Genomic DNA, 27,400 nt, shown 5'->3' on the forward strand with positions numbered 1-27,400 from the left:
GAGCTGGTTTGGGGGAGAGGGGGCAACAGTGACATTTTATGTATAAAATAGCCACCCCTGGGGTGATGCAGCGAATTTCTGTAGAGTTTCTCTTAGTCTATGCCAAACCACCTGACTCTTCCCTTTCTTTCTTTTTCAAAAATACATATGAAGTTTAAGTGTAGTGCTGATTGTATTAACGAATACATTTTACGTTCCATTTTTAATTTTAAAAAATTGGATGAGTGTAAGCTGTTATGAGTCTCTCGCCCTCCCCAGTTCAGTTTCATTGTTTTTTACTTGTTTACAGCCTTCAAATAATTTCTTTGTTTCTGTCCTCTGTGGTTGTGGCTGTCACACAAAAACTTAGGTGAAAATGATGTGATGAAAAGCTCAGCCCAGAAGAATGATAGGTCTAAACTGTTAGAATTTTAATTTTTTTTTTTTTTTGTGGTACGTGGGCCTCTCACTGCTGTGGCCTCTCCCGCCGCGGAGCACAGGCTCCGGACGCGCAGGCTCAGCGGCCATGGCTCATGGGCCCAGCTGCTCCGCGGCATGTGGGATCCTCCCGGACCAGGGCACGAACCCGTGTCCCCTGCATCGGCAGGTGGACTCCCAACCACTGCGCCACCAGGGAAGCCCTAGAATTTTAATTTTTGCAGAGCATGCGTATCCTGGATCTTTTTTTTTTTTTGGCTGTTGTAATATACCCATCCTTTACTCTTGACCTTTACGATGTCTTGTTCCTTGAAATTCACCTTACTGTTGGACACTTATTTTTGAGGTGGTGATGTCTCGGGAGACGGATGTGGAGTGTCATCAGCCCCATGGCAGTGCCTCCCCGCAGTCCCAAGGTGGCTTCTCGCAGTCCCACGGTCCCTCCTCACAGCCACACGGCTCATCTTCACAGTCCCAGGGCACGTCCAGCTCCTCCACCAGCACAGTGCCCACGTCCAGCCAGTCCTCTCACTCCAGCTCGGGTACGCTGAGCTCCTTAGACACAGTGTCCACGCAGGAACTCTATTCTATTCCCGAGGACCAAGAACCCGAGGAGCCTGTCCCTGCCCCTTGGGCTCGATTATGGGCCCTTCAGGATGGATTCTCTAATCTCGGTAAGACCCTTTGTAATATTTTGTTCAGAAAAACAGTTTTAGAAAGTTGTTGCAACAGACAGCTCAAGACACTCCTGGAATGATTCTGGAGTTTGAAGGTAATGAAAGATGGAACCAAGGAAGCAGTTTTGGGTTGTGCACGGGCTCTTACTTGCTGTAGAGCCCCTTCATTTATACTTTCAGCAAACATTAATTGGGCGTCTCCCATGTGTTGTCCATCTGAAGAGGGTTGTGGATCTTTTCCCTAGAAAAACGCTGATTCATGCAAGCTTGCAAACATTTGTCATCTAATCACAGAAACTTCACCACTTAACTCCTGCTGGTGGTGCAGCAGTGTCAGAGAATCAGTTTTACAGTTTCAGAATGGGGAAGGTTATTTGTTGACTCCCTGTTACTTATTTTTATCTCAAAATAGCCAACCTTGCTGTTTAAATATACTCATCCTCTCTGACACCTGGTTCCAACAGTAAGGCTTTGCTCTCGGTATGTCTTAAGTAGCATTTTTCCTCTGTTTTGAATTAAAATGACCTCTTCATTACAAAAAAAAAAAAAAAGAACTTGACATTAATGGAATAGAAAATAATAATGTAAAGAAATGAATGGCTAATGTACCATTTTGTATCTTGTCACTCACCCTTCCCTTTTATGTCACGTGCAACTTTCATGACTTGAAAAAAACAGTAAAAAATGGAGAAATAATATAGCAATATTCATACATACAACTTTAAATTTAGAAGTAAGCATTTGAAGCTAATTTTTACTCATTTAAGCTATATATTTAAGCTAGGCTTAGGGCTGATGTATGGTGAGTGGGACACAGAAATGGTGAGTTAGGGTGAAGTTGGGTGTATCTCCTTTAAACTTAAGATTACATACACAAAGAGCTTGTTAGGGAGACCAGCATAAAGTAATTGCTCAATAAAGAGAAGCTATAATATTTTATTGTTATTATTTGTTATTGATTCACACCTATCTTTTCTTCTAAATAATTTACAGTTTTAGCTCTTATCGCTTTTGAGTTGATTTTTGTACATGATATGAGGTATTGTCCAAATTCATCCTTTGGCATGGGAATGTACAGCACTATTGTCCGAGCACTATTTCTTTCTTTTTTCTTTTTTATAAATTTATTTATTTTTGGCTGTGTTGGATCTTTGTTGCTGCACGTGGGCTTTCTCTAATTGTGGTGAGTGGTGGCTACTCTTCGTTGTGGTGCATGGGCTTCTCATCACTGTGGCTTCTCTTGTTGTGGAGCATAGGCTCTAGGTATGAGGGCTTCAGTAGTTGTAGCACGTGGGCTCTAGAGTGCGGGCTCAGTAGTTGTGGCTCGCAGGCTGTAGAGTGCAGGCTCAGTAGTTGTGGTGCACAGGCTTAGCTGCTCCGCGGCATATGGGATCTTCCCGGGCTAGGGTTCGAACCCGTGTCCCCTGTATTGGCAGGTGGATTCTTAACCATTGCGCCACCAGGGAAGCCCCCCGAGCACTATTTCTTGAAGAGACTACTCTTTCCCCCTTGAATGGTGTTGACACCCTCATTAAAGATCATTTGACCATAAATGTGGGGTTTAATTCTGGATTTTCAGTTCTGTTCCATGGATCTATGTGTCTGTCCTTATGCCAGTACCACAAAATCTTGATTACTGTAGCTTTGTAGTAAATTTTGAAATCCAGAGTGAGTCCTGATTTGTTCTTTTTCAAGATTATTTTGACTACTATGGTTCTTTACTTTTCCATAGGAATTTTAAGATAAGCTTGTCACTTCCTGCAAAGAAGGCAGCTGGAATTAAATCTGTAGATCAATATGGGTAATATTCCCATCTTAACTGTATTAAGTCTTCCAATCTGTGAACATGGGGTAGCTTTCATTTATTTAGGTCTTCTTTAATTTCTTTCAACAGTGTTTTGTAGTTTTCAGGGTACAAGTCTTGCACTTTAAAAACTTTATTCCTTAGTATTTTTTAATGTTTACTTCTTTTCATTGTGATAAAATATATATAACATAAAATTTTGCCATTTTAACCATTAAGTATGCAGTCCATTGGCATTAGTACTTTCACAAAGTTGTGCAACCATCACCATTATCTATTTCCAAAATTTTTTCCTCTGGTAATTTCTTTTCCCCCCTAGCTTTATTGAGACATATATAAGTGACATATATAACATTGTGTAAGTTTAAGGTGTACAGTTTGATACACTTATATATTGCAAAATGATCTCCATAGCCTTAGCTAACACCTCCTTCACATCACATAATTACCATTTGCTTTCTTCTAGTTTTACGGTTTCACTTCTTCTGTTTAAGTCCTTAATCGATTTCAAATTAATTTTTGTGAGTGGTATAAGATAGGGGTCCAATTTCATTCTTCTGCATGTGGTTATTCAGTTTTCCCAGCACCATTTATTGAAGAGGTTATCCTTTCCCCATTGAGTTCTTTTGGTAATTTCTAACCTATTTTCTCTGTCTTTGAATTTACCTATTCTAGATATTTAATTTAAGTGAAATCATAATATTTGTCCTTTTGTATCTGGCTTCTTTCATGTAGCATAATATTTTCAAAGTTCATTCATGTTGTATCATGTATCAGAACTTTGTTTCTTTTTATGTCTGAATAATATATCTGAATAATAATATTGTATACATCACATTTTCTTTATCCCTTCTGTTGATGGACATTTGGACCTTTTGGCCATTTTGAAAAATGCTGCTATGAATATTTGTGACAAGTATCTGTTTGAGTCTCTGTTTTCAATTTTTTTGGGGGTATTTAGTGCCTAGGAGTGGAATTGCTGGATAACATGTTAAAGTTTTTAAGAAACCACCAAACTGTTTTCCACAGCAGCTGCACTATTCCATATTCCCACTACTAATGTATGAGGGTTCTAATTTCTCCACATTTCGCCACCACTTAATATCTGTCTTTTGATTTTCATCATCGTAGTAGGTGTGAAGTGGTATCTCATTGTGATTTTGTTTTACATTTCCCTGGTGGCTCTAATGATGTTAAACATCTTTTCATGTGCTTATTGGTCATTTTTATGTATTTGGAGAAATGTCTATTCATATCCTTTGCTCATTTTTATTTTATTTTTTAAAAAATCTTTATTGGAGTACAATTGCTTTACAGTGGTGTGTTAGTTTCTGCTTTATAACAAAGTGAATCAGCTATACATAAACATATATCCCCATCTTTGCTCATTTTTAAATTGGATTGTTTGTCTTATTATTGAGTTGTAAGTGTCCTTTTTTATATGGTAGATATAAATCCCTTACTAGATATGTGTTTTGCAAATATTTTCCCCCATTCACTTCTTTTCACTTTCTTGATGATGTTCTTTGATTCACACTCATTTTAAATTTTAATTATGTCCAATTTTTATATTTTTTCTTTCGTTTCTTGTGCTTTGGGGTCATATCTAGACAGAATTGCTTAACCCAAGGTTACAAAGCCTTATCACTATTTTTTCTTCTTATAGTTTTAGTTCCTGCAATTAATCTTTGATTCTCTTTCAGTTGCTTTTTGCATATGGTGTGAGGTAAGTTCCAACTAGATTATTTTACATGTAGATATCCACTTGTCCTAGCACCATTAGAAAAGACTATTTTTTCCCCAATGAATTGCGTTGGCACCTTGTTGAAAATCAGTTGACTGTAAATGTGATTTATTTTCTGTCTCTTAATTTTTTTCCATTGATCTGTATGCCTAACCTTTCACTAGTACCACACTTTTTTTTTTAATCTTTTTTTTTTTTTTTTAGATGTTGGGGGTAGGAGTTTATTAATTAATTAATTAATTTTTGCTGTGTTGGGTCTTCGTTTCTATGCGAGGGCTTTCTCTAGTTGTGGCAAGCGGGGTCCACTCTTCCTTGCAGTGCGCGGGCCTCTCACTATCGCGGCCTCTCTTGTTGCGGAGCACAAGCTCCAGATGTGCAGGCTCAGTAGTTGTGGCTCACGGTCCTAGTTGCTCCGCAGCATGTGGGATCCTCCCAGACCAGGGCTCAAACCCGTGTCCCCTGCATTAGCAGGCAGATTCTCAACCACTCCGCCATCAGGGAAGCCCCCACACTGTCTTGATTATGATAGCTTTGTAGTAAGTTTTTAAATTTTTATTTATTTATTTATTTTTGGCTGCATTGGGTCTTTGTTGCTGCGCGTGGGCTTTCTCTAGTTGCAGTGAGCGGGGGCTACTCTTCATTGCTACTCTTCATCGCGTGCTTCTCATTGTGGTAGCTTCTCTTGTTGCGGAGCACAGGCTCTAGGTACGTGGGCTTCAGTAACTGTGGCACACGGGCTCAGTAGTTGTGGCTTGTGGGCTCTAGAGTGCAGGCTCAGTAGTTGTGGTGCATGGGCTTAGTGCTTCACAGCATGTGGGATCTTCCTGGATCAGGGCTTGAACCTGTGTCCACTGCATTGGCAGGTGGATTCTTGACCACTGTGCCACCAGGGAAGTCCTGTAGTAAGTTTTGAAACTGCAAAATGTAAGTAAGCCCTTTGTACTTCATTTTCAAGATTGTTTTGCTATTCCCGGTCCTTGCTTTTTTATAGGAATTTTAGTTTGAGCTTGTTAATTTCTGCAAAGAAGGCAGCTGGGATTTTGATAGGAATTGTGTATAGTATGGGAGTTTTGCCATCTTAACAACATTAAGTCTTCCAATCCATGCACATTTACATAGGTCTTTCAAATTTTTTCCAACAATGTTTTGTAGCTTTTAGAGTATAAGATTCACGCTTCTTTTGTTAACTTTATTCCCAAGTATTTTATTCTTTTTATGCTATTGTAAATGGAATTATTTTCTTAATTTCATTTTAGGTTGTCCATTGCTAGTGTATAGAAATACAAGTGGTCTTTGAATGTTGATCTTGTATCCTGTAATGTTGCTGAACTTGTTTATTTGGGCTAATCTTTTTTAGTGGGTTCCTTAGGATTTTCTACATATAAGATTATGTTGTTTGTGAATAGGATTAGATAGATCTGCTTCTTCCTTTCCAATATGGATGCCTTGGCTTTTCATCTCCCTCTCCCTCCCTCTGTTAACTGTCCTGGCCTGAACCTCTTACATGGAATAGAAGTGTTTTTTTTGTTTGTTTGTTTGTTTTTGTGGTACGCGGGCCTCTCACTGTTGTGGCCTCTCCCGTTGCGGAGCACAGGCTCCGGACGCGCAGGCTCAGTGGCCATGGCTCACGGGCCCAGCTGCTCCGCGGCATGTGGGATCTTCCCAGACTGGGGCACGAACCCGTGTCCCCTGCATCGGCAGGCGGACTCTCAATCACTGCGCCACTAGGGAAGCCCCAGAATAGAAGTTTTAAGAGCAGACATCCTTGTCTTGTTTGTGATGTTCCTCTCCCCTGTCACCATCTCAACTGTGCCCCATTCTTCACTACTAGGAGAAGGGGCCCATCTTCCTGGAGTTCTTACTCCTAACTGCCTCACTGAGAGTTTTGGTCCCTTTGCCTCCTGCCTTGCTGTTCCTGCCCTCCTCCACACATCTTTCCTGAGGGCTCCTCTAATGAGCCAAGGTCAGAGCAGGCTCTTCTTGGGCAGCCTCCCCTTCCACTCTCTGTCCATCATCCCTGGACTGTTGGTGTCCTGATAAAATCTCCATGCCTTTCCTTCTCAACTGTCCCAGAAGCTCCTGGTTTCTAGTAGAAGTACCACGGTTCATTTATACCTTTCCCTGTTAATAGATGCTTAGGTTGTTGCCATTGTTTATTCCTGCAAGCAAGACTGCATTGAATGTCCTTGTCTCCTTGGTCATTTGGACAAATGTCTCTCTAGGGTAGAGCCTGTGTTGAGTTGCTGGATCATAGAATGGGCATGGCTTTACCTTGTAATGTGTACTGCCATGTTGCCTTCCAAAGGGCTGTTCAATCTATCCTTCCTGTCTTGCCTCATGAAGCCTTTTTGATAGTCCCAGGCAGAGTTGCCACAGCCTTGCATCTGTGCTTTCCCTCGAGAGTCTACCTGCTGTATTGTTGTTGCTTCCCCTGTTTGTCTCCCAACCAGACTGCAAACTCTTTAAGCAATTAATTTAACTTTTTGAAGAGGTTATATTTGCATTAGGTGCAAAATTGAAAACAGGTGCAAGGCCTTCATCCAATTTCTGTCTTTCCCCCAACTACCTCCCAGGATTGCTGATTTCTTATGTAGCCTTCCAGAAATATTTGGTGCACATATAAGCAACTAAGTATCTATGTGTTCTTTTCCCCCCTTTATTATTTATACCAACTGTAATTTACAACACACTGGTTGTAACCTGTTGTTTATATTTAACAATGTATCTTAGACATTCTTCTATCAGAATGTAAAGATCCCCATTTCTTTTGTAGATATATAAATTTATTGAACTAGCCCTTTACTAATGGACATTAAAGTTGTTGCTATAAGAGTAATGCTATAGGTCTCCCCTGGTGGCACAGTGGTTAAGAATCTGCCTGCCAATGCAGGGGACATGGGTTCAATCCCTGGTCCGGGAAGATCCCGCATGCTGCGGAGCAACTAAGCCTGTGCTCTAGAGCCCAGGAGCCACAACTACTGAAGCCCGCACGCCTAGAGCCCATACTCTGCAACAAGAGAAGCCAACACAATGGGAAGCCCACACACCGCAACGAAGAGTAGCCCCCGCTCGCCGCAACTAGAGAAAGCCCGTTCGCAGCAATGAAGACCCAATGCAGCCAAAAATAAATAAATAGATAAATAAATTTATAAAAAAAAAGGAATAATGCTATAGTGAATAACCTTGTACATATGTCCTTATGTCCTTTCGTAATACGTATGATTCTGTCTGTAGGATAAATTCCTAGAAGTGGGATTTCTGGACCAATGGGTGTGTGCACATATAACTAAGGAACTGAGGTGAAATTCACATAACATAAAATTAACCATTTAAAAAACTTATTTATTTATTTATTTATGGCTGCATTGGGTCTTTGTTGCTGTGTGTGGGCTTTCTCTAGTTGCGACGAGTGGGAGCTACTTTTTGCTGCGGTGCGCGGGCTTCTCATTGCAGTGGCGTCTCTTGTTGCAGAGCACAGGCTCTAGGCGTGCAGGCTTCAGTAGTTGTGACACGCAGGCTCAGTAGTTGTGGCTTGTGGGCTCTAGAGCACAGGCTCAGTAGTTATGGTGCGTGGGCTTGGTTGCTCCATGGCATGTGGGATCTTCCCAGACCAGGGATCAAACCCATGTCCCCTGCATTGGCAGGCAGATTCCTAACCATTGCACCACCAGGGAAGTCCCTAAAATTAACGATTTTAATGTGAACAGTTCAGTGACCGTTAGTACATTCACAACATTGTGCAACCACCACTTCTGTCCAGTTCTGAAATACTTCCTTTACTCCAAAATGAAACCCTATATCCATTAAGCAGTTACTACCCATCCCTTCCTCCTCTGCCCCTGGCAACCACCAATCTGCATTTCATATCTATGGATTTAGCTATTCTGGATATTTCATATAAATACAGTCATACAGTCTGTGGCATTTTGTGTCTGGCTTCTTTCACTTAGCATAATGTTTTCAAGGTTCATCCATGTTGTAGATGTATGAGTTTTAGCTTTAGCATTTATTCCTTTTTATGGGTGGAAAATAGTCCATTGTATGTAAATATCACAATTTGTGATATCACAATTTGTTTATCCATTCATCCATTGTAGGACATTTGGTTTGTTTCCATCAACTTTACAGATATTAGGGAAATAGTCCTTTGATTGTGGCATGAGTTGGTAATATTTTCCCTAGTCTGTCTTTCCGTGAACATTTTGCTTGCCTACCATATGCATTGTCCTAGGTGCTGGAGCTGTATTTGTAAACAAGAGACTCAAGGCTGCCCTTCTGGAATTTGTTCTAATAGGGGGATGCCAGGAGACAATATACAAATAATCAAGATAATTTTCAGTTATAGAGGGAAGCAGAACAGGCTCTTGTGATTATGGTGGGTGGGTGGTGAGCTGGGAGTGTGCTTATACAGAAAGCTGAGTGGAAGATGGTAATTTGCAGACACAAAAGGCAAGATGGCCATTCAAATCACTGGGAATGAAGAATTCAAAGGCCCCAAGGGAGGTTGAACCCAGCATATTTGGGGCAGTGGAAGGAGGCCAGTGGAGCTGAGTGTAGTGATCAAGGGGAGAGGTACAAGGTGAAGTTGGGAGGGGGGCAGGGGCCAGATCCTGAGCATCTAGCCTGCCATGCGGAGTGTAGATTTCATACTAAGCATGATGGGAAGCCTCAGGAGAGTAATAAGTAGGAAGTTATTATTATATCATAAGTATTTTTCCAAGTCATTAAAAATTATTTGAGAATTTTAATGACTGCTTACATTTCATGGCTATGTGTAAACCATAATTTGTTAAACTCGTTGGAAATATTTGGTTTTTTTCTCCCCACTGATTTTGAATCTTACAAAATCTTGATGGACAAATCTATAATTTTGATTGCCTTCTTAGGCTATTTTCCTACAAGCAGATTTTATGAACAGTTTTTAAAGGTGTTTGATACATGAAATTCAACAGCCCTCTGGGGTGTGCTTTTGTGTTACAGAGTGTGTTAATGACAGCTACTGGTTTGGGAGAGATAGAAACTGTGAATACTGCTTTGATGAACCCCTGCTGAAAAGAACCGATAAATACCGGACTTACAGCAAGAAGCACTTTCGGATCTTCAGAGTAGGTGGCAAATATCCATACATTTGGGAGAACTGGTCATCTAGACATCACTCTTAGTTGTCTCCCCACTGAAACACTCCACCAGTAAAACTTTGAAATAAAATGTTTTCTGTCTTAGGAAATGGGTCCTAAAAACTCTTACATCGCCTACATAGAAGATCACAGTGGGAATGGAACCTTTGTAAATAGAGATCTTGTAGGGAAAGGAAGACGCCTTCCTTTGAATAACAATTCTGAAATTGCACTTTCAGTATGGAGTAATAAAGGTAATATTATTATCTTCTGGTTACTGGAATTTTTTCTTCCTGTATAAAAGGAAAAATGACATTGTGTCCTTTGCAGAGTATGGTTAGGTACATAAAGTAAGTAGGTTAGTATTCAAGATTCACCTCAATCCTAGTTGCATTTTTTTTTTTTTTTCCCAGTACGTGGGCTTCTCACTGCTGTGGCCTCTTCCGTTGCGGAGCACAGTCTCCAGATGTGCAGGCTCTGGACGCGCAGGTTCAGCAGCCATGGCTCACGGGCCCAGTCACTCCACGGCATGTGGGATCTTCCCGGACTGGGGCATGAACCCGTGTCCCCTGCATCGGCAGGCGGACTCTCAACCACTGCGCCACCAGGGAAGCCCCCTAGTTGCATTTTTTTAACAATCAAAAGTTCTATCAAGACAGATTTTCTAAGGTTTAATTGGTTTGATTAGTTTTATTTAAAGCCATATGCTTTAAATTATCATTTTGCTTAGTTATCATTCATTAATTGATTCACTTTTATCACATCTGTCTTAGCTATCTATGAGTTGTTATTTTAGGCCATTAGTTCATCCCTTCCCCCTCTTTTTCTCTTCCTTCCTTATTCTTCCCTTTCTTTATTCCTTTCGGTCATTAATTTCTGCATATATTTATTGAACTATTATATATAACCCGGCATTAGGCTATGGGTTTTTCTGTAACAATCTCAATTTAGACCTTCCACCTTCTTAAATATGACGTGGTTATCCTTTGAAAGTGGAGATGTTTATCATCATTATCGGGTAGTATTTTATAAGCATTTATTCTAAAACTTCATGAATATCACATCTAAAATGAATAGTTGTCATTCGGTGTGAATAAAAACAACCTACAGAATTAAATATAGCTCTCAGTGATTTTGAAATCTTGGACACGAGGAATACTCTCGTTTCTTTAATTTGAAAAAAAACTCACAGAACTTCCCAAAACTATCTGAGAGTTGAGCGGCTTGGAATGGTATGTGTTTGTGTGGATAACACCTTAAAAATATAGATTCCCAGAGGCACTGTCCCATAAATCCTGATCCACTAGTTCCAGGGATTTAAAAAATCCTGCCCAGGTGATTCTCATGCAGCCAGTCTTCAGACTGGCATCTCAGAATTATGGCTATTCTGGACATCCTGTAGTACATTTTATGATTGCCTTAGTTTCTCCTGTTTTCTAACTTTTATTTCCTGTCTGATAATTATAGTCAGGACAGCGGCACAGGCTTTTGTTGTTTGTGAGCACCTGGTTGAGGTGGGCAACTGGTTGCTGAAATGTGGCCTGTCCTCTACTTGACAAGTGGTGTGCCATCTTTTTCTAATTGTTCTATCTGAAGGGCACCTTTTCTTATTTGAACAAAAGTGTTATGTGACCTGAAGCTGGCCGTGATGGAAATCGATCAAACTGGTACTCTGGGGCTTCCCTGGTGGCGCAGTGGTTGAGAGTCTGCCTGCCGATGCAGGGGACATGGGTTCGTGCCCCGGTCCGGGAAGATCCCACATGCCGTGGAGCAGCTGGGCCCGTGAGCCATGGCCGCTGAGCCTGCGTGTCCGGAGCCTGTGCTCCACAACGAGAGAGGCCACAACAGTGAGAGGCCTGTGTACCACAAAAACAAAACAAAACAAAACAAAACTGGTACTCTGCAGACTGATTCAGCCTATTGACATTCTTTTAGGCCTTTGCTGATGTTTGTGCTTTGATATGAAAATCCAGTTTTCTTTGAAAAGATGGAATATCTGGCCATACTTGAGCATATTATCCCTAATTTGAGGATTTGCAGGTGCTAAGTAGAGGCTTCCTCCTTTAGATGGATGATGTTTTCTTGTTCAAGTCTCCACTGCTCCATATCTTACACTCACTCCAGCCTTACCTGTGTGTATGACCTTCCTGGCTTGTGTAGGCAACTGAGTTTACAGCCCCTGAAGTAGACCTCGACACTTGGGAAAATACATCTCCAGAGCCCCTCAAATTCCCTGATTCTCAGGTGTCACTGTAACATCTAGGTTCATCAGTATCAATAAGCAGGGAGGAGCAGTTGTATCCTAGGTAGCCAGCAGGTCTCATTCATTAGGCAGCTGTCTGCCTTCTGGGGACCAGCCTGGATTGAAGCATGTTGAGCTGGTTCAGATTTATGCCAGAGACTGGATCTCTAGGTTACTCCAGGGAGGTCAAGACCCATCACCTGAAATCTGAGAAACTCAAGGGTCTTAACAAATTTCACTCTTTCCAGATATTATAGGCAGTTGAAAATTTACCACTTTGTAGAACTGGAATGTTTGATAACTGATTGCAGGTTTGGCCCAATGGATGGTTAAATTATGAAATGAGCAGTTTTTTGGTTTTCTTTTTCTGAGTTACAGGCCGAATAATGAAGAAATAAAGGGGATTTTTTTGGAAAGTGTTATTTAGTTAATTTTACAAGTAAGTTCAAGGTGGCTTGCACTATAAAATACCAGCTAGGTAAAGGTAGAAATGGTTGAGAGAAGATAATACTAGTATGTGACCTCTGGCCTGATTCTTTTGGGATATTTACTTGCCTAGAACATATTTTCTAGATTCAAACTAATTGCCTTTTGCTTCTGGGCCTGTGCAGTTGATAACTGTTCTGAGGTCAAAGAATAAGAATAGCATTTATGTATGAGTTTCCTGCATTATAGTGAGAATGATGCTGTGTGTTTCCATTGTGGAATGAAGCTTGTCTGTCATCATTTTTCAAGGGTTTCACGACATGCATTAGCCTAGCTAAATGATTTCTTTGGGGTTAGATATTAAATGGAATTAAGAACGATTGTCTTATATTCCATATGTTTACTAAGTTATAGGACCATTTATCTTTTCTTTATCAAATGGATTAATGAGACCTATTTCTGCCATTTTTTCCTTAGTTTTTGTATTTTTTGATCTGACTGTAGATGATCAGTCAGTTTATCCCAAGGAATTAAGAGACGAATACATCATGTCCAAAACTCTTGGAAGGTAATTTTTTTTTCTTATGGAACTTGCACTTAATTTCTTTCTAAACTTTTGTCATTGGTTAGTTTTTTGTTCCTGGTTTTATGGCATTCATTATGTATTCATAACATTTGTAGGGTACTTATTTGTGATAGATATGTTATTGACTTATAATGATCAGTTGAGTAGTTTTTCTTTATAAATTTTATTGGTGATAACTTTTTAAAAGCAGTTTTATTGAGATATAACTTGCATACCATACAATTCACCCATTAAAAAATATACAGTTCAGTGGTTTTTAGTATATTCACAGAGCTGTGAAGCCTTTACCACAATCAGTTTTAGAACATTTTCATTACCTTCCATAAAGAAACATTTATTGCATTTCTTTTTTTTTTTTTTTTTTTTTAATTTTATCTTATCTTTGTCTGCGTTGGGTCTTTGTTGCTGCACGCGGGCTTTCTCTAGTTGCGGCAAGGGGGTGCTGCTCTTCATTGCGTTGTGTGGGCTTATCATTGAGGTGGCTTCTCTTATTGAGGAGCACGGGCTCTAGGTGTGAGGGCTTCAGTAGTTGTGGCTCACGGGCTCTAGAACGCAGGCTCAGTAGTTGTGGCGCATGGGCTTAGTTGCTCTGCAGCATGTGGGATCTTCCCAGACCAGGGCTGCAATCCATGTCCCCTGCATTGGCAGATGGATTCTTAACCACTGCACCACCAGGGACGTCCCAGCAGTGGTTTCTTAAACGGCACCAAAAGCGCAAGCAACGAAAGAAAAAAATAGAAAAATTAGACTTCGTCAAATTTTAAAACTTTTGCCTCAAAAGACACTATCAAGAGAGTGAAACACAAGCCATAAAATGAGAGAAAATACTGCAAATGATATATCTGATAAGAATCTAGTATTTAGAATAAAGAACTTTTACAACTCAACAACAAAAAGATAACCCAATTTAAAAATGGGCAAAGGACATTTCTCCAAAGAAGATACAGAAATGGCCAAAAACCACTTGAGAAGATACTCAGCATCATTAGTCATTAGGGAAGTGCAAATCAAAACCACAATGAGATGCTGCTTCACACCCATTAGGATGGCCATAATAAAGAGATGGAAAGTGACATGTGTTCGTGAGGATGCGGAGAAATTGGCACCCTTATGCACTGCTGTTGGGAATGTAAAATGGTGCAGCCACTGTGGGAAATAGTTTGATGTTTTCTCAAAAAGTTAAACAGAATTACCATATGACGCAGTAATTCCCCTTGTTAGGTATATACCCCCCAGATAGAAAACAGATGTTCAACAAAAACTTGTGCACGAACAGTTCACTGCAGCTCTATTCACAGTAGTGAAAAGGTGGGAACAACCTAAGTGTCCATCAACAAAAGAATGGATACACAAAATGTGATATATCCATAAAATGGGCTATTATTTAGCTATAAAAAGGAATGGAATATGATACATGCTACAGCATGGGTGAACCTTCAAAACATTCCAAGTGAAAGAAGTCAGACACAAAAGACCACATAGTTTATGATTCCACTGATGTGAGATATTCTGAGCAGGCAAATCCATAGAGAGAGAAAGCAGATTAGAGGTTGCCAGGGGCTGGGGGCAGGGAAAAAGGAGAGTGAACACTTAATGGGTTTGGGGTTTCCATTTGTGCTGATGAAAAATTTCCGGAACTAGATAGAGGTGATGGCTGCACAGCATTGTGGATGTACTTAATGCCACTGAATTGTACACTTTAAAATGATTATAATGGCATGTAAAGCAACTATACACCAATAAAAAAAAAAGAATCTTTAAGATAAAGCAAAAAAAAAACCCCACAAAACAAAAAAAATAAAACGCGATTTTTGTTCATGTTAATAGGATTGACAAAAAAGAATGATTACAATGGCAAATGTTGTTATGTATATACACAATACATAGTAAAAAAGATGTCTTGGCCACCCCCTCACCCCATCCCCCAACCCACAGTGGTTAGAAAAGTCTACTTGCGGCAGGTAATGGGTGACTGATGCTTGATTAACTGTACTGGGTGTCATCCTGGGTAGCAGTCCTCCTCCATTTTAGCATCCCAATTAACTGCAAATCTTCAGGAGCTTGCTGCAAGCAGATTCATGGTGCACTTTTGGTTTCTTATGTATTGTGATTTTATTTTCGGTGCAATTTATGGCATCAACTGCTTACGCACTTCCTTTGAAGACAGAGGATAAGAAAGAAGAGAAATGGATCAGTGAAAGTAATTAATTTGCAGTTGCTGTTTACTATTACTTGTTTCAGGCACTCATTTTTAACTTGGACTTGGTTGTATTTGGTCTTTCTCTGGCCCCTGGGATAAATCATTTCTCTCTGATTTGTTCTTAGTGTCTTTCTGAGAGTTTCACAGTCTGGGGTGACAGCAAGACCTAAGTCTATATGACTCAGCTCAAAAAGTGGCATTTGGAGCTGACTCATTGTTGCTGGATGGTCCCTATTCACTTATGCCTTTGACATTTTACACTGGTGAGGTTTCTGAAAACAGAGACAATGGGCTGTCTTTAACTTGAAATGGTTGAGGCCAGTTCAGGAGTGGTGGGTCTCAGGATTAAAAACATTTTGACAGTCACGTCACTTGCTGTGTTTTTCCCTGTAGTGGCGCCTGTGGTGAGGTGAAGCTAGCTTTCGAGAGGAAGACGTGTAAGAAAGTAGCCATAAAGATCATCAGCAAAAGGAAGTTTGCTATTGGCTCCGAGAGAGAGGCAGTAAGTACCCTTGTTTGTGGCTGTTTGGTCGTTCTTAACACTTCTTACCTTCCCCAAATAATTTTAGAGTGGTGATTTTCAATGTCAGGAAGGATTTATTGCTCAGAATTTTTATCAAAGAACATTGAAAATTTTTGAGTATATTCAACTAATCTAAACACTTACTTATAGATAATTTGGTTCCAAAAATATTTGGTTATACATTATAATACACATAGCAGGAGCTTGTTTTTGCTTTTTTTTCCCCTTCCAAGTTGTTACAAGACTGTTTTTACAATAAATGAAAGGAAATTAGGAAAAAAAAAAAATCCAGCCATATCCCCACCACTGTAACCCCACAGCTGTTTTCAGTTTTCTCCTTCCTTCTAGTCTTTGTTCCTATGAATTTCTATTTCTAGATGGTTGAGATCATATTGTGTATACAATTTTGCTTTTTCACATAAACATTAATATATATACTTTTCCCTAATATATCCTTTTTGATGATCGAGTCTCTGTTTCACCAATTTTATCATAATTTATTCAACTGTTTCTCTGGTTGATCATTTAGATAAGTTAGGTCATTTAGGTAATTTCTAATTCTTTGCTCTTCCTGATAACGTGGCAATGAATACCTTCATGTTTATAGATTTTTTAAAATCTTAATTAAATTATTTTAATAGTCTCTTTATATGGTAACCATTCATTTTATTACATTTTCTGTAATAACACGCTTATGCGTCGCTGAAGTGGCCAAGTGTATTTGTCTTTCAACACATGACCCAACAAAGTAATGTAAAACATAGCCTCTAATCACGTTTTCCTTTGTGGCCAGCTGTTTCTGGCTATTATACTCTAACATTCTTTAAAGATCAATTTCTTTTTTTTTTTCTCCCTAGACAATGCCATTCTCACACAGCAAGAGGAATTTCCTTTCAGTGTTCACATTGTTATAGATCTTTCCCCTGTGATTCTGGATTTGTTTCCCATTTTGGGGGGAAGAAAATAACCTACCAGATTCTTAATGACTTGGAGCACAATTTTACTTCTTAATTTCATCTTTCAAATCCTATCGGACTCTTTAGACCTCTCCATCATCAGAGTACACCCGGATTTGGTAATAAGTTTACTGGCTTACAGGAAGAGGCACGTTTTTAAAATTAAACATCTGGGTTTCTTCGCTGAAGTCCATTTTACATAAATATGTAATTCTATATCTTCTTTGCTTGTGGAGGGTGTAGCCCGTGAGGTTGAGTAACTCGAGTCATCCTTTTGGAATTGTAACGGAGAGCAACTTCGCTACCCTGAAGCCTCCTCTCCTTAGAGTCTCAGTAAATATCTCAGCTTGCACTTGAAATTGGAACCTGGGTCTGCTCTATTATTAGAAATGTGACTTGACGTTTTCTTTACACATTTTAATTGAATACCTTCTTGTCTGTGGTTTTTGTTTGTTGTATCATTTTTATGAATGTAAGCAATTCCTCAGTTGATGAGACAAGCAGAGCTTACCAGGTCAGTGTGAGAACAGTGGAAACACACTTTGTTTCTGGCTGTGGGAACTGCAGCAAGTGGCTTCCTTTCTCTGAGCCTCAGTTGTTTCATCTGTGAAACGGGGATACTTTTAGAACCCAGTTCACTTGGATCATGAGGCTTACGTGAGATGACCCTTTTAAATAAAGAGCTTGGCATAGAGCCTGGTCATTATTGAATGCTTACTATTTGCCAAGCATTTAGTAGGGTGATTTTAGGTGAGTTGTGTAATTCATCCACCTCTGCGCCTTGATTTCTCTGTATGAATAGTGCTGACTTTGGAACTCAGGCAGCCTTTTTTTTTTTTTTTTTTTTTTTTAAATCAATTAATTAATTAATTTAGTTTTGGCTACGTTGGGTCTTCGTTGCTGCGCGAGGGCTTTTTCTAGTTGTGGCGAGCAGGGGTTACTCTTCGTTGTGGTGCGTGGGCTTCTCATTGCGGTGGCTTCTCCTGTTGAGGAGCATGGGCTCTAGGCAGGCGGGCTTCAGTAGTTGTGGCGTGCAGGCTCAGTAGTTGTGGCTCGCGGGCTCTAGAACACAGGCTCAGTAGTTGTGGTGCACGGGCTTAGTTGCTCCGTGGCATGTGGGATCTTCCTGGACCAGGGCTCGAAGCCGTGTCCCCTGCATTGGCAGGTGGACTCTTAACCACTGCGCCACCAGGGAAGCCCCGGCAAGCAGATTCTTAACCACTGCGCCACCAGGGAAGTCCAGGCAGCCTTTACTCAGCTAAATTGAACTGTAAATATTTTCTGAATATTGGTTATCGTTGTTACTAATAAACTCTAATGTTATTTTTTTTTCCAAAGGATCCAGCACTCAATGTTGAAACAGAAATAGAAATTTTGAAAAAACTAAATCATGTAAGTACTGCCATAAAAAATGACCCATACTTAAATTCATTTATGTCAAAATATGGGGAGAGTGCAAAGCACTTCAGTGTAATAAAGCTAGTATTAACCTGGGTTCCTTAATTGTGTGTGTGTACGTGTGTGTTTGTGTGTGTATGCATGCATGCATGTGTTTAGCTATCATTTAGCTGGGAAGAGCTTTACCCTGAAATTTTGAGAGGACAATACTTTTTTTTTTTTTAACATCTTTATTGGAGTATAATTGTTTTCCAGTGTTCTGTTAGTTTCTGCTGTATAACAAAGTGAATCAGCTATACATATACATATATCCCCATATCCCCTCCCTGTTGCGTCTCCCGCCCACCCTCCCTATCCCAGCCCTCTAGGTGGTCACAAAGCACCGAGCTGATCTCCTTGTGCTATGCGGCTGCTTCCCACTAGCTATCTGTTTTACATTTGGTAGTGTATATTAAGTCCATGCCACTCTCTTACTTTGTCCCAGCTTACCCTTCCCCCTCCCCGTGAAAGGACAATACTTTATAAAGATTTTTATGATTAAACAATTATGTGATATTTCCACTGAGTTAGTTCTGGACCAAAAGACACAGTAAGTCTCCTAAATATAATGTCTTATGGGTGCTTGATCAACTGATTATGTTTGTGGAGACAATGCTCATTTGATACATTTCGTTTAATTATACCTGAAATTTTCACAACTCTAAATACCTCTTGATGGTGCCGATTTCCATTCACCTCAGTTGGAATAAATCAAATGAATCCAAGGGTATCCAATAAGTACGACAACATCCTGGATGATTAAACGGTGCCTGTGGCCTCATTGAGTATAAATAGTTCTTGTCTTTTTTGTGCAGTGATGACCTTGTCTCAATGGAAAGAACCTAAAGATGTGAGAAGAGAAAGTTGTACTAGTGGGACTGATCCCATCTTCCTTTTTATTCTTTCTGTTTTGTCATTAATTCATGGGCCCCCATGCAGTCCTGAGCTAGGTAGGCACTGGAGTTAAACTTGAAATGAAACCTTCAGTCTGTCCAGCTAAGGATTGTCTGATTCTGGTTCTTAACCTCCAAACAACAAAAGGTTTCTTCTCCCTTCTCTGACCTGCTCAGACTGTCCTAACAGCAAATAGAAACTAAGAACAACATCACAGGGACACGGTAATTCAATAGCTTCCTTTAGAACTCGTGATGGATCCGAAAACCCATAAGAATGTGAGTGGCTGACCTTCCTGCTTGACTTTCTTCTAATGCCCTTGCAACTTCTTCCTCTTCCCTGCATTCACCTCCTTTTTCCATGGGATCTGGAATCTCTTTAAAGAGAGGAGCCCTCTAATTTTCTGGGGTGGTGTTGCTTCAAACATCCCCTAAAGATAAACACTTAGAATCCTCAGAGAATTTTCTCTGATGTCAGAAGATCCCCAAACATAACATTTATACAAATCCAATGTCCGCTTCAGAGGAGAGGAATTTAAAACCCTAAAAGAGATCTTTGGAGGTATTTGTTGGCAATTTACAGGGGCACTTGGAAGCCCTTGGGAATTAAAGATGGGCTCATGAGTGCATTTTGATGTTTGGGGACATCTTTGGGGACAAAGATGGGCTCATGAGTGTGTTTTGATGTTTGGGGACAATGAGTAGAGCCTAGCAGAGTCCAATAGACCCTGGCCTTTGGAGTCTGCTGTTGATTTATCAATTGTCAAATGTTTGTTGTGCCAGCCTGTTTTCTAGGCTCCGGGCAGTGAGCACAGATGGACTTGGTCATCCCTCCTCTTATGTGGCTTCAGTGTAGTGGGAAGACAGACCTGGGTTCCCATCCTTGCTCTGAGCATGTCATTTCACTTTGCAGAGCCTCTATTCCCTCATCTGTACAGTGGAGACAGTAGGATACTTACCTCAAAGGTCAGTGTGAGACTTGAATGAGATGTGCTCATAAAGGTTCAGCACAGGGAACACACTAGGGGAATGACATGATCAGTAATTCCCTACCCTTTGCCCTGTAGGACCTAAGTGGAGGGTCTGGGTTGGTGGCTTCTGGTTTCTGAGAGACACTTTCAGCTATGACAGCTGCAGCCCATGGCCCTGGAGATAGTGGGGACTGGAGACAGCCCATGATGGCTCCATCTAGTGGGGGCCTGTTCTTGCTCTGTCAGCTCCCAGCCCCACCCATTCCCAGAAGGGCACTGCCAGTGATGAAACCAAGCAGACCAAGCAGTTTCCATTCCTTCCTCTCATCTCCTATTCCTTTTCCATGTGTGTGTCTTTTCTTCTGCTTTTCATTTTATCAAAATATCACATGCATCTCCCTCCCTGCATTTTAAAACTCTTGCAGCATTTTTTTTTTTTAGCGGTACGCGGGCCTCTCACTGTTATGGCCTCTCTCGTTGCGGAGCACAGGCCCCAGACGCGCAGGCTCAGCGGCCATGGCTCACGGGCCCAGCCGCTCCGTGGCATGTGGGATCCTCCCAGACCGGGCCACGAACCTGTGTCCCCCGCATCGGCAGGCAGACTCTGAACCACTGAGCCACCAGGGAAACCCTCAGCTTTTTTTTTTTAAGAATTTTTTAAAAATTAAAATTTTTTGGAGTATAGTTGCTTTACAATGTTATGTTAGTTTCTGCTGTGCAGCAAAGTGAATCAGTTATACGTATATATATCCACTCTTTTTTAGATTTCCTTTCCGTTTAGGTCACCACAGAGCATTAAGTAGAGTTCCCTGTGCTCTACAGTAGGTTCTCATTAGTTATGTCATACATAATAGTGTATGTATGTCAGTCCCAATTCATCCCATCCTCCCCGTCCCGCCTTGCTAACCATAAGTTTGTTCTCTACATCTGTGAGTCTATTTCTGCTTTGCAAATAAGTTCACCTGTACCATTTCTCTAGATTTCACATATAAGCAATATTATATGATATTTGTTTTTCTCTTTCTGACTTCACTCTGTATGACAGTCTCTAGGTCCATCCACATCTCTGCAAATGGCACTATTTCATTCCTTTTTATGGCTGGGTAATATTCCATTGTATATATATATGTACCACATCTTCTTTATCCATTCCTCTGTTGGTGGACATTTAGGTTGCTTTCATGTCCTGGGTATTGTAAATAGTGCTGCAGTGAACATTGGGGTGATTTTTAAAGAATTTACCTCTGTATTTCTACATAATACACATAAACTGCTCTCTCTTGGTTTATTAATGATAATAGCTCATTGCCTTCCTGTTATATGAGAATTTCAGCTCTCCTTTCCTTTCTGTTCCTCTTAATGTAATACTACAGTGCATATTCAGTGTTTCCATTATTGTGACAATAACAAATGGTCATGCAGAGCCAAGTATACTATGATATGATCATAGGTAAGGAGAGGTGGAAATGGTTTGCTCTCAGCCTGACCCCATGGCTGTTTAGTCCATGACCAAAATGTGGCTGGCAGGGCTCACCCTCACTGGGTGGTGTGTCTGTTATTGATGTTGATGGTATTAATCTGGGCAGCATATGGGTGTCTCCTGTGTGCCAGCTGCTCTGCTGAGTGTTGGTCTCAGAAAGATAAATAAGACTTGACTCAGCCCATGCAGTGAAAGGAGACTTGTGGTGGGTGTCAGTTTCCTCGTGGGGCAACACAGATTAGAGCCACTGCAGGAAGTGTGGATCTCAATTCCAAGGGGGACATTTGAGATGGGGCTTGATGCCTGAGGCCAAGTGTGCCAGAAGGCTGGATCACCAGGCCTAGAGGGTAGTGTGAGCAAAAGTGTGACACAGGGAGAGAGTCTGAGGTGGGCCAGGAGTTTTGTGGCCTGGAAAGGAGGATTTCTGGGACAGGTCGCAGGAGATGAGGCTGGGGTGGTGGGTGGGGACAGGACGAGGCTGGGTCTTGAAGGGCTTGCTAATCCCTGCTGAGAAGTTGGAATTTAGCCTCTAGGCAGCAAGGTGCTAAAGGATTTCTTTTTTCTTGTCTTCCTCCCTTCCTTTCCTCCTCCTCACTCTTCTCCCTTTCTTCCTTTAAATAATTTAAAATTATATAATATTTGACATGTGTAAAATAAGTGTAAATTATAAAGCAAACCAATAAAGTGAACACCTTTGAACTCACCGTTAATTTAACAACAAAAACTTTGCCCATACAATTAAATCTACCTCATACTCTTTGATGTCTGTCGAGACTTGCCTTTTCCACTCGGCATTGTATTTCCAAGATCCATCGTGCTGGGGAGGCTGTGGGGCATTCATTCACCACTGTCTAACAGTTCATCACGGGGAGATACCACTTGGAGGATTGTTTTCTTTAAGATTTATTTATTTAATTTATGTTTGGCTGCATCAGGTCTTAGTTGTGGCACGTGGGATCTTCGCTGAGGTGTGCGGGATCTTTCATTCTGGCGCATGGGCTCTAGTTTGCGGCACACAGGCTCTCTAGTTGAGGTGCTTGAGCTCAGTAGTTGGGACGTGCGGGCTTAGTTGCCCCACAGTATGTGGGATCTTAGTTCCCCAACCAGGGATCGAACCTGTGTCCCCTGCCATTGTAAGGTAGATTCTTTACCACTGGACCACCAGGGAAGTCCCTACTTGGAGGATTTTAATCAGCGATGGAAGTGATGAAATTTGCTTTGTAGCAAGATCACTCTGGCAGGTTTTGCTATTCTTTTTAATCTAAAATCTAAAAATCTTATGGGACTTGCCTGGCGGTCCAGTGGTTAAGACTCTGTGCTACCAATGCAGGGGGCACGGGTTTGATCCCTGGTCGGGGAACTAAGATCCCACATGCTGCAGGTTGTGACCAAAAATAAATAAATAAATAAGTAAAAATCTTACAGCTCTCTTCTCTTTAATTCTTTTTTTTTTTTTTACAAATTTATTTATTTACTTTTGGCCACGTTGGGTCTTTGTTGCTGCGCGCGGGCTTTCTCTAGTTGTGGCGAGTGGGGGCTACTCTGTTGCAGTGCGCGGGCTTCTCATTGCGGTGGCTTCTTTTGTTGCGGAGCATGGGCTCTAGGCACATGGGCTTCAGGAGTCGTGGCACATGGGCTCTAGAGCTCAGGCTCAGCAGTTGTGGCACATGGGCTTAGTTGCTCCACGGCATGTGGGATCTTCCCGGACCAGGGCTTGAATCCATGTCCCCTGCATGAGAAGGTGGATTCTTAACTATTACGCCACCAGGGAAGCCCTTCCCTTTAATTCAGACATAACCACAGCCCTTTTCTCTGCTGGGTGGGAGTGTATGTCCCTAATAGATACTCACCACATCATTTTTCGACCCCGACCACTAGCTTTACTGTCAGTCATTTGTACTATGAAAACAATAGGTGTGTTTTCCAAGTATAAAATCATTCTATTAAATATGCATTTTAAACTGTACAATACTATTCTCTGTTGTTCTTCAGCAAATGCACCCAGCATTGATCAGAGGTCACAAACTATGAGCCAAAGATGTGTGTGTGTGTCTCTCTCCTCCACCCCACAGATGTGCTGTAGAGTTCGTATGAAACTGGAATTTCCCTCTTCTCTTGGAAAATGGAGGATCTTTCCACATGGGGTGCCCTGTGGTGCCAGTTGCTTGGAGCTGAATAGCCCTGCTGTCTGGCAGGATGGCTGGGCTCCCCATCTGGCCTGCTCCTTTTATTCATGCTACCTGCTAGGCTCCCAGGTTCCTTAGGTGTCCTTGAGTCCTTGTGCTTGGGGGTCAGTGAGGAGGAAGGCTGGGAGGAGACTGGCCTCCCTTCCTTGGCACCAGCCTTGTATACAAAGCGTGAACTGTTCTCTTACCAGCTTGGTGGGGTGGAGAGTTTCTTGTATTTTCTCACTCAGGAGCCAGCTGTGCTGTGTTCTGCCTTCCCCTGTGCGTGGAATTCAAAGTGTACCGAGGCAGGGGGCCAGAGGCCTGGTCTGGGCCTCCTTGACCCCTTGGGTGGATGTCCTGAGTTCTGCTCTTGGGGTTTTCCTCTTGGGGAGCTTCTCACTACTTTTCCTCTTTTTTCCCCTTTTAGCCTTGTATCATCAAGATTAAAGACTTTTTTGATGCCGAAGATTATTATATTGTTTTGGAATTGTGAGTAGTAAACTTTTTTTTGTTTCCATTTAAACGTTTATAAGCCACCAAAGAGCCTAATGGTGGCTTGCATTTATCCATGCTGGGGACCCTCAGTGTATGTATGTGGTGGGGGGTTAGTATCAATTCTAAAATCCCTCTAGTGTGTCCAAAGGCATGTGGATCGGAGGCTTGTGTTTGAATCTTACTCTGCTGGTGACTGACTGTCTACCCATGGGTTAGTTTACTTCACCTCTCTGAGTATCATATTCCCTGTGTTAAATTGGGGTAATAATGATAACCCCAGGCACAGATGCATAAGGTTCAAATGCTGTGAGGTCTGGAATCCCCCAGCAGAGCACCTGGCACACTAGGTGCTCAAACACAGGTGCATATTATTACTCTGAAATAACTGGCCTGGGTGGCCCTTGCTGCTTAGGATCATAGTACCAGGTTGCATGGTGACACCTGAGTATCTTTCAGGTGCTGGTTTTCTTGCAGGTTTATTTGGTGTGATTAAAATAATTGCCTGTCTCATTCCTGGAAGAGACCTGTTTTGATGTTCGTTCTGCATAAATGTGCCATGTTTCTGGGAGTGGCTGTCATGGCAGACAGACAAGGCTTTACTCCTGAGCGGGAAACAGTGGCTATGCTGGCTGACCATTAAGATTAGAGAGTAAATAGCAGCCCCAGTCATAGCACTAGGAGAGACTGGACAGCCCTTGTACTTAAGGGAATATCTGTTGCTATGAAATAGGAGATTGTTATTTGACTGGATCTAGTTAAAACATTTTAATAATAATAGTAATAGTAATAATAATACAATAACAGTAACTGATACTAATTAAGCACTTAATATGAGCCAAGTCCTGCTCTAAGCACGTCACAGGGATTGACTCATTTAACTTTCCTGTCATCCAGATTACTTACAAGTTATTGGTGAGTTACTGTTTTTGGGTCCACTTTACAGAAATGAGAACTGAATTGCAGAGGGATTGAATAATCTTGCCAAGCATCTCCACTGTGCCAGGTGCTTTACCTACATCAGTTATCTCTTAATTTTTACAACAGCCATCAAGGTAGGTGGGATTTTATCCCCATTTTTTGAGGAGATAGAAACAAGCTCAGAGAGGTTGTGTAACTTGCCCAAAGTCCCACAGCTGGGAAGTGGTGGAGCTGGGGTTCAGACCCCAGTTGATTGTAGGTTCCTGCTTTCTCCTCTACACCAATCTCAGAACCACCTGGGGTGCACAATAAAAATGCAAACTCCTGGGTCCCACCTCTGATCTACTGCATCAGATTTTTTAAAAGCTCCCCAAGCGTCTCCAATTCCCACCGTGCTCTTCCTCCATCTTTTCTTGTTCCTTAGTTTCCAATGGGCACATCTTTGTTGTGGACGAGGCTTATTACCTTAATGCTTTTACAAATGGGAGTCGAGTGAATGAACACTTTGCTTGTCTTAATGAGTTTGCTTTGTTTGTGTTATTCTTTTCCTTCCAAGTGAGCTTCCCTCCAGGAATGAACCCCCTGCTTTGCCTGTGTGTTTCAGGATGGAAGGAGGAGAGCTGTTTGATAGGGTGGTGGGAAATAAGCGCCTGAAAGAAGCTACATGCAAACTCTATTTTTACCAGATGCTCCTGGCTGTGCAGGTAAGAGAAGCCCTTGCTGCTTTTGAGAGTGTACTTTCTTTTAAGTGTTACTCTCCCAGTTAGGCAGAAGATGAGGGACCAGGGATAAAAACCCAGAGAACAGAGTGTGTGTGTGGGTTGTTCCATTCTTGGCAAAAACATCCCACCCCTTTGACTCAGATGAGAAAGTTCTTGCTGTGAGGCTTAAGAGAGTAAAAAAAACGAAGTTAAAGAAATAAACACAGTCCCACATGGCCTCTCTTTAGCTTGGAGGTATTCCTGGAGGGGAAGGGATCTCTACTGCTGCCTGATCCTTGCAAAAATCCCCCTTACCTCTCAAGGGGGAGCTGGGCAGGTATGAGGACAGATCACACCCCCGTGGCACAGTGCTAGGGGTTTCTTACACATGTAGTATCTTGTTAACTGTAGCAGGCACGCGGGCAGGCACATGCTCTGCCTTCTCTTCAATATTCGGGGCAAGTGTTGGGTGGAGGAACAGCTGATGGCACCCTGCATGCTTCAGAGAACATCACCCTTTCTCAACCCAGATTTGGTTGTGGCGATTCCCTGCCAAGGCCTCTTCCCTTGAGAACCTACTGTGTACAAGAGACGCAGTGATTGGGAGCAGCTCTTGCATTGGGTGAGGATTGAGGGAGATTTTCCAGGGGCTGGTCTACCTGGGTGCCCACCCTGGGGGCTTCACCAGATGAGTGGAGGTGTCTTGGAGTATTTTTCCTCTAGGCCAGAGGGATATCCAGAGAAAATTGAAGCCCATAAATACCTAACCAGTGCTTTACTCTCTTAATGGTTTGTTCCCAACCTTATATTATACCAAGAATATTAAGATGAATTGAGTGCAGATCAGTGGATGTGGGAAACTTTTTTTCCTAAAGAAATATGACTTAGTATATAAAAATGAATACACAAAGAAATATCACCATTCTATTTCAGCCATAGTTTTCAAAGACTAATCTTTGCATCAAGGAATATGTTAACTCTGGGTGTTCAAACAGATAATCTACACATGTGTACTTTACAGAGTCCCTTTAAAAATATTCTCAGGGATGGAATAACCAAATATACTATTTTGGTGGAATTTTTATCGTTTAAGATGGTCTCATAATATTTTATATCATCCATTTACATTTTTATTATTGAAATTGACATCTTCTGTTTCTGCCAATATGAAGGGATAGTTATTATTTTGAAGAGTGAAGTAAAATGTCTACTGTCATAAGTTGCCTTTTTCATTTTTCTACTTTTTTTTTTTTGCGGTATGTGGGCCTTTCACTGTTGTGGCCTCTCCTGTTGCGGAGCACAGGCTCTGGATGCGCAGGCTCAGCGGCCACGGCTCACGGGCCTAGCCGCTCTGCAGCATGTGGGATCTTCCCGGACCGGGGCACGAACCCGCGCCCCCTGCATCAGCAGGCGGATTCTCAACCACTGCGCCACCAGGGAAGCCCCATTTTTCTACTTTTTTAAAGAGTTTCTTACAAACAAATTTGTAAACACTAATCCATTTATCCAGTGGTTTTCTATGATTTGGGGGAATATGGTTGTGAGTAACATGGCTTACAGTTTCATCCAGCTGTAAAATGTGTGTGTGTGTGTGTGTGTCTCTCTCTCTCTCTCTCTCTCTCTCTCTCTCTCTCTCTCTCTCTCT

At 41.5% G+C, this 27,400-nt stretch overlaps 1 protein-coding gene across 2 annotated transcripts in view; it reads left to right on the forward strand.

The window, feature by feature from the left end:
• The first annotated feature begins 586 nt into the window (after positions 1 to 586).
• The window catches only part of CHEK2 (checkpoint kinase 2), a 39,283-nt gene continuing 12,469 nt past the window's right edge, over positions 587 to 27,400 (forward strand). For both annotated transcript variants that reach the window (XR_003795171.1, XM_029233242.1), the window contains exons 1-8: positions 587 to 1,091; positions 9,623 to 9,747; positions 9,866 to 10,013; positions 12,905 to 12,995; positions 15,607 to 15,715; positions 18,031 to 18,084; positions 24,069 to 24,130; positions 25,659 to 25,758. Coding sequence is in view for 1 of the 2 variants with exons in the window: in XM_029233242.1 (XP_029089075.1) it covers positions 770 to 1,091; positions 9,623 to 9,747; positions 9,866 to 10,013; positions 12,905 to 12,995; positions 15,607 to 15,715; positions 18,031 to 18,084; positions 24,069 to 24,130; positions 25,659 to 25,758 (1,011 nt within the window). In the remaining variant the exon portion in view is untranslated. The remainder of the gene's footprint in view (positions 1,092 to 9,622; positions 9,748 to 9,865; positions 10,014 to 12,904; positions 12,996 to 15,606; positions 15,716 to 18,030; positions 18,085 to 24,068; positions 24,131 to 25,658; positions 25,759 to 27,400) is intronic.

This window comes from Monodon monoceros, unplaced genomic scaffold (genome assembly GCF_005190385.1).
Source record: "Monodon monoceros isolate NGI ecotype Baffin Bay Population unplaced genomic scaffold, NGI_Narwhal_1 Super_Scaffold_1, whole genome shotgun sequence".
Classification (NCBI taxonomy): Eukaryota; Metazoa; Chordata; class Mammalia; order Artiodactyla; family Monodontidae; genus Monodon; species Monodon monoceros.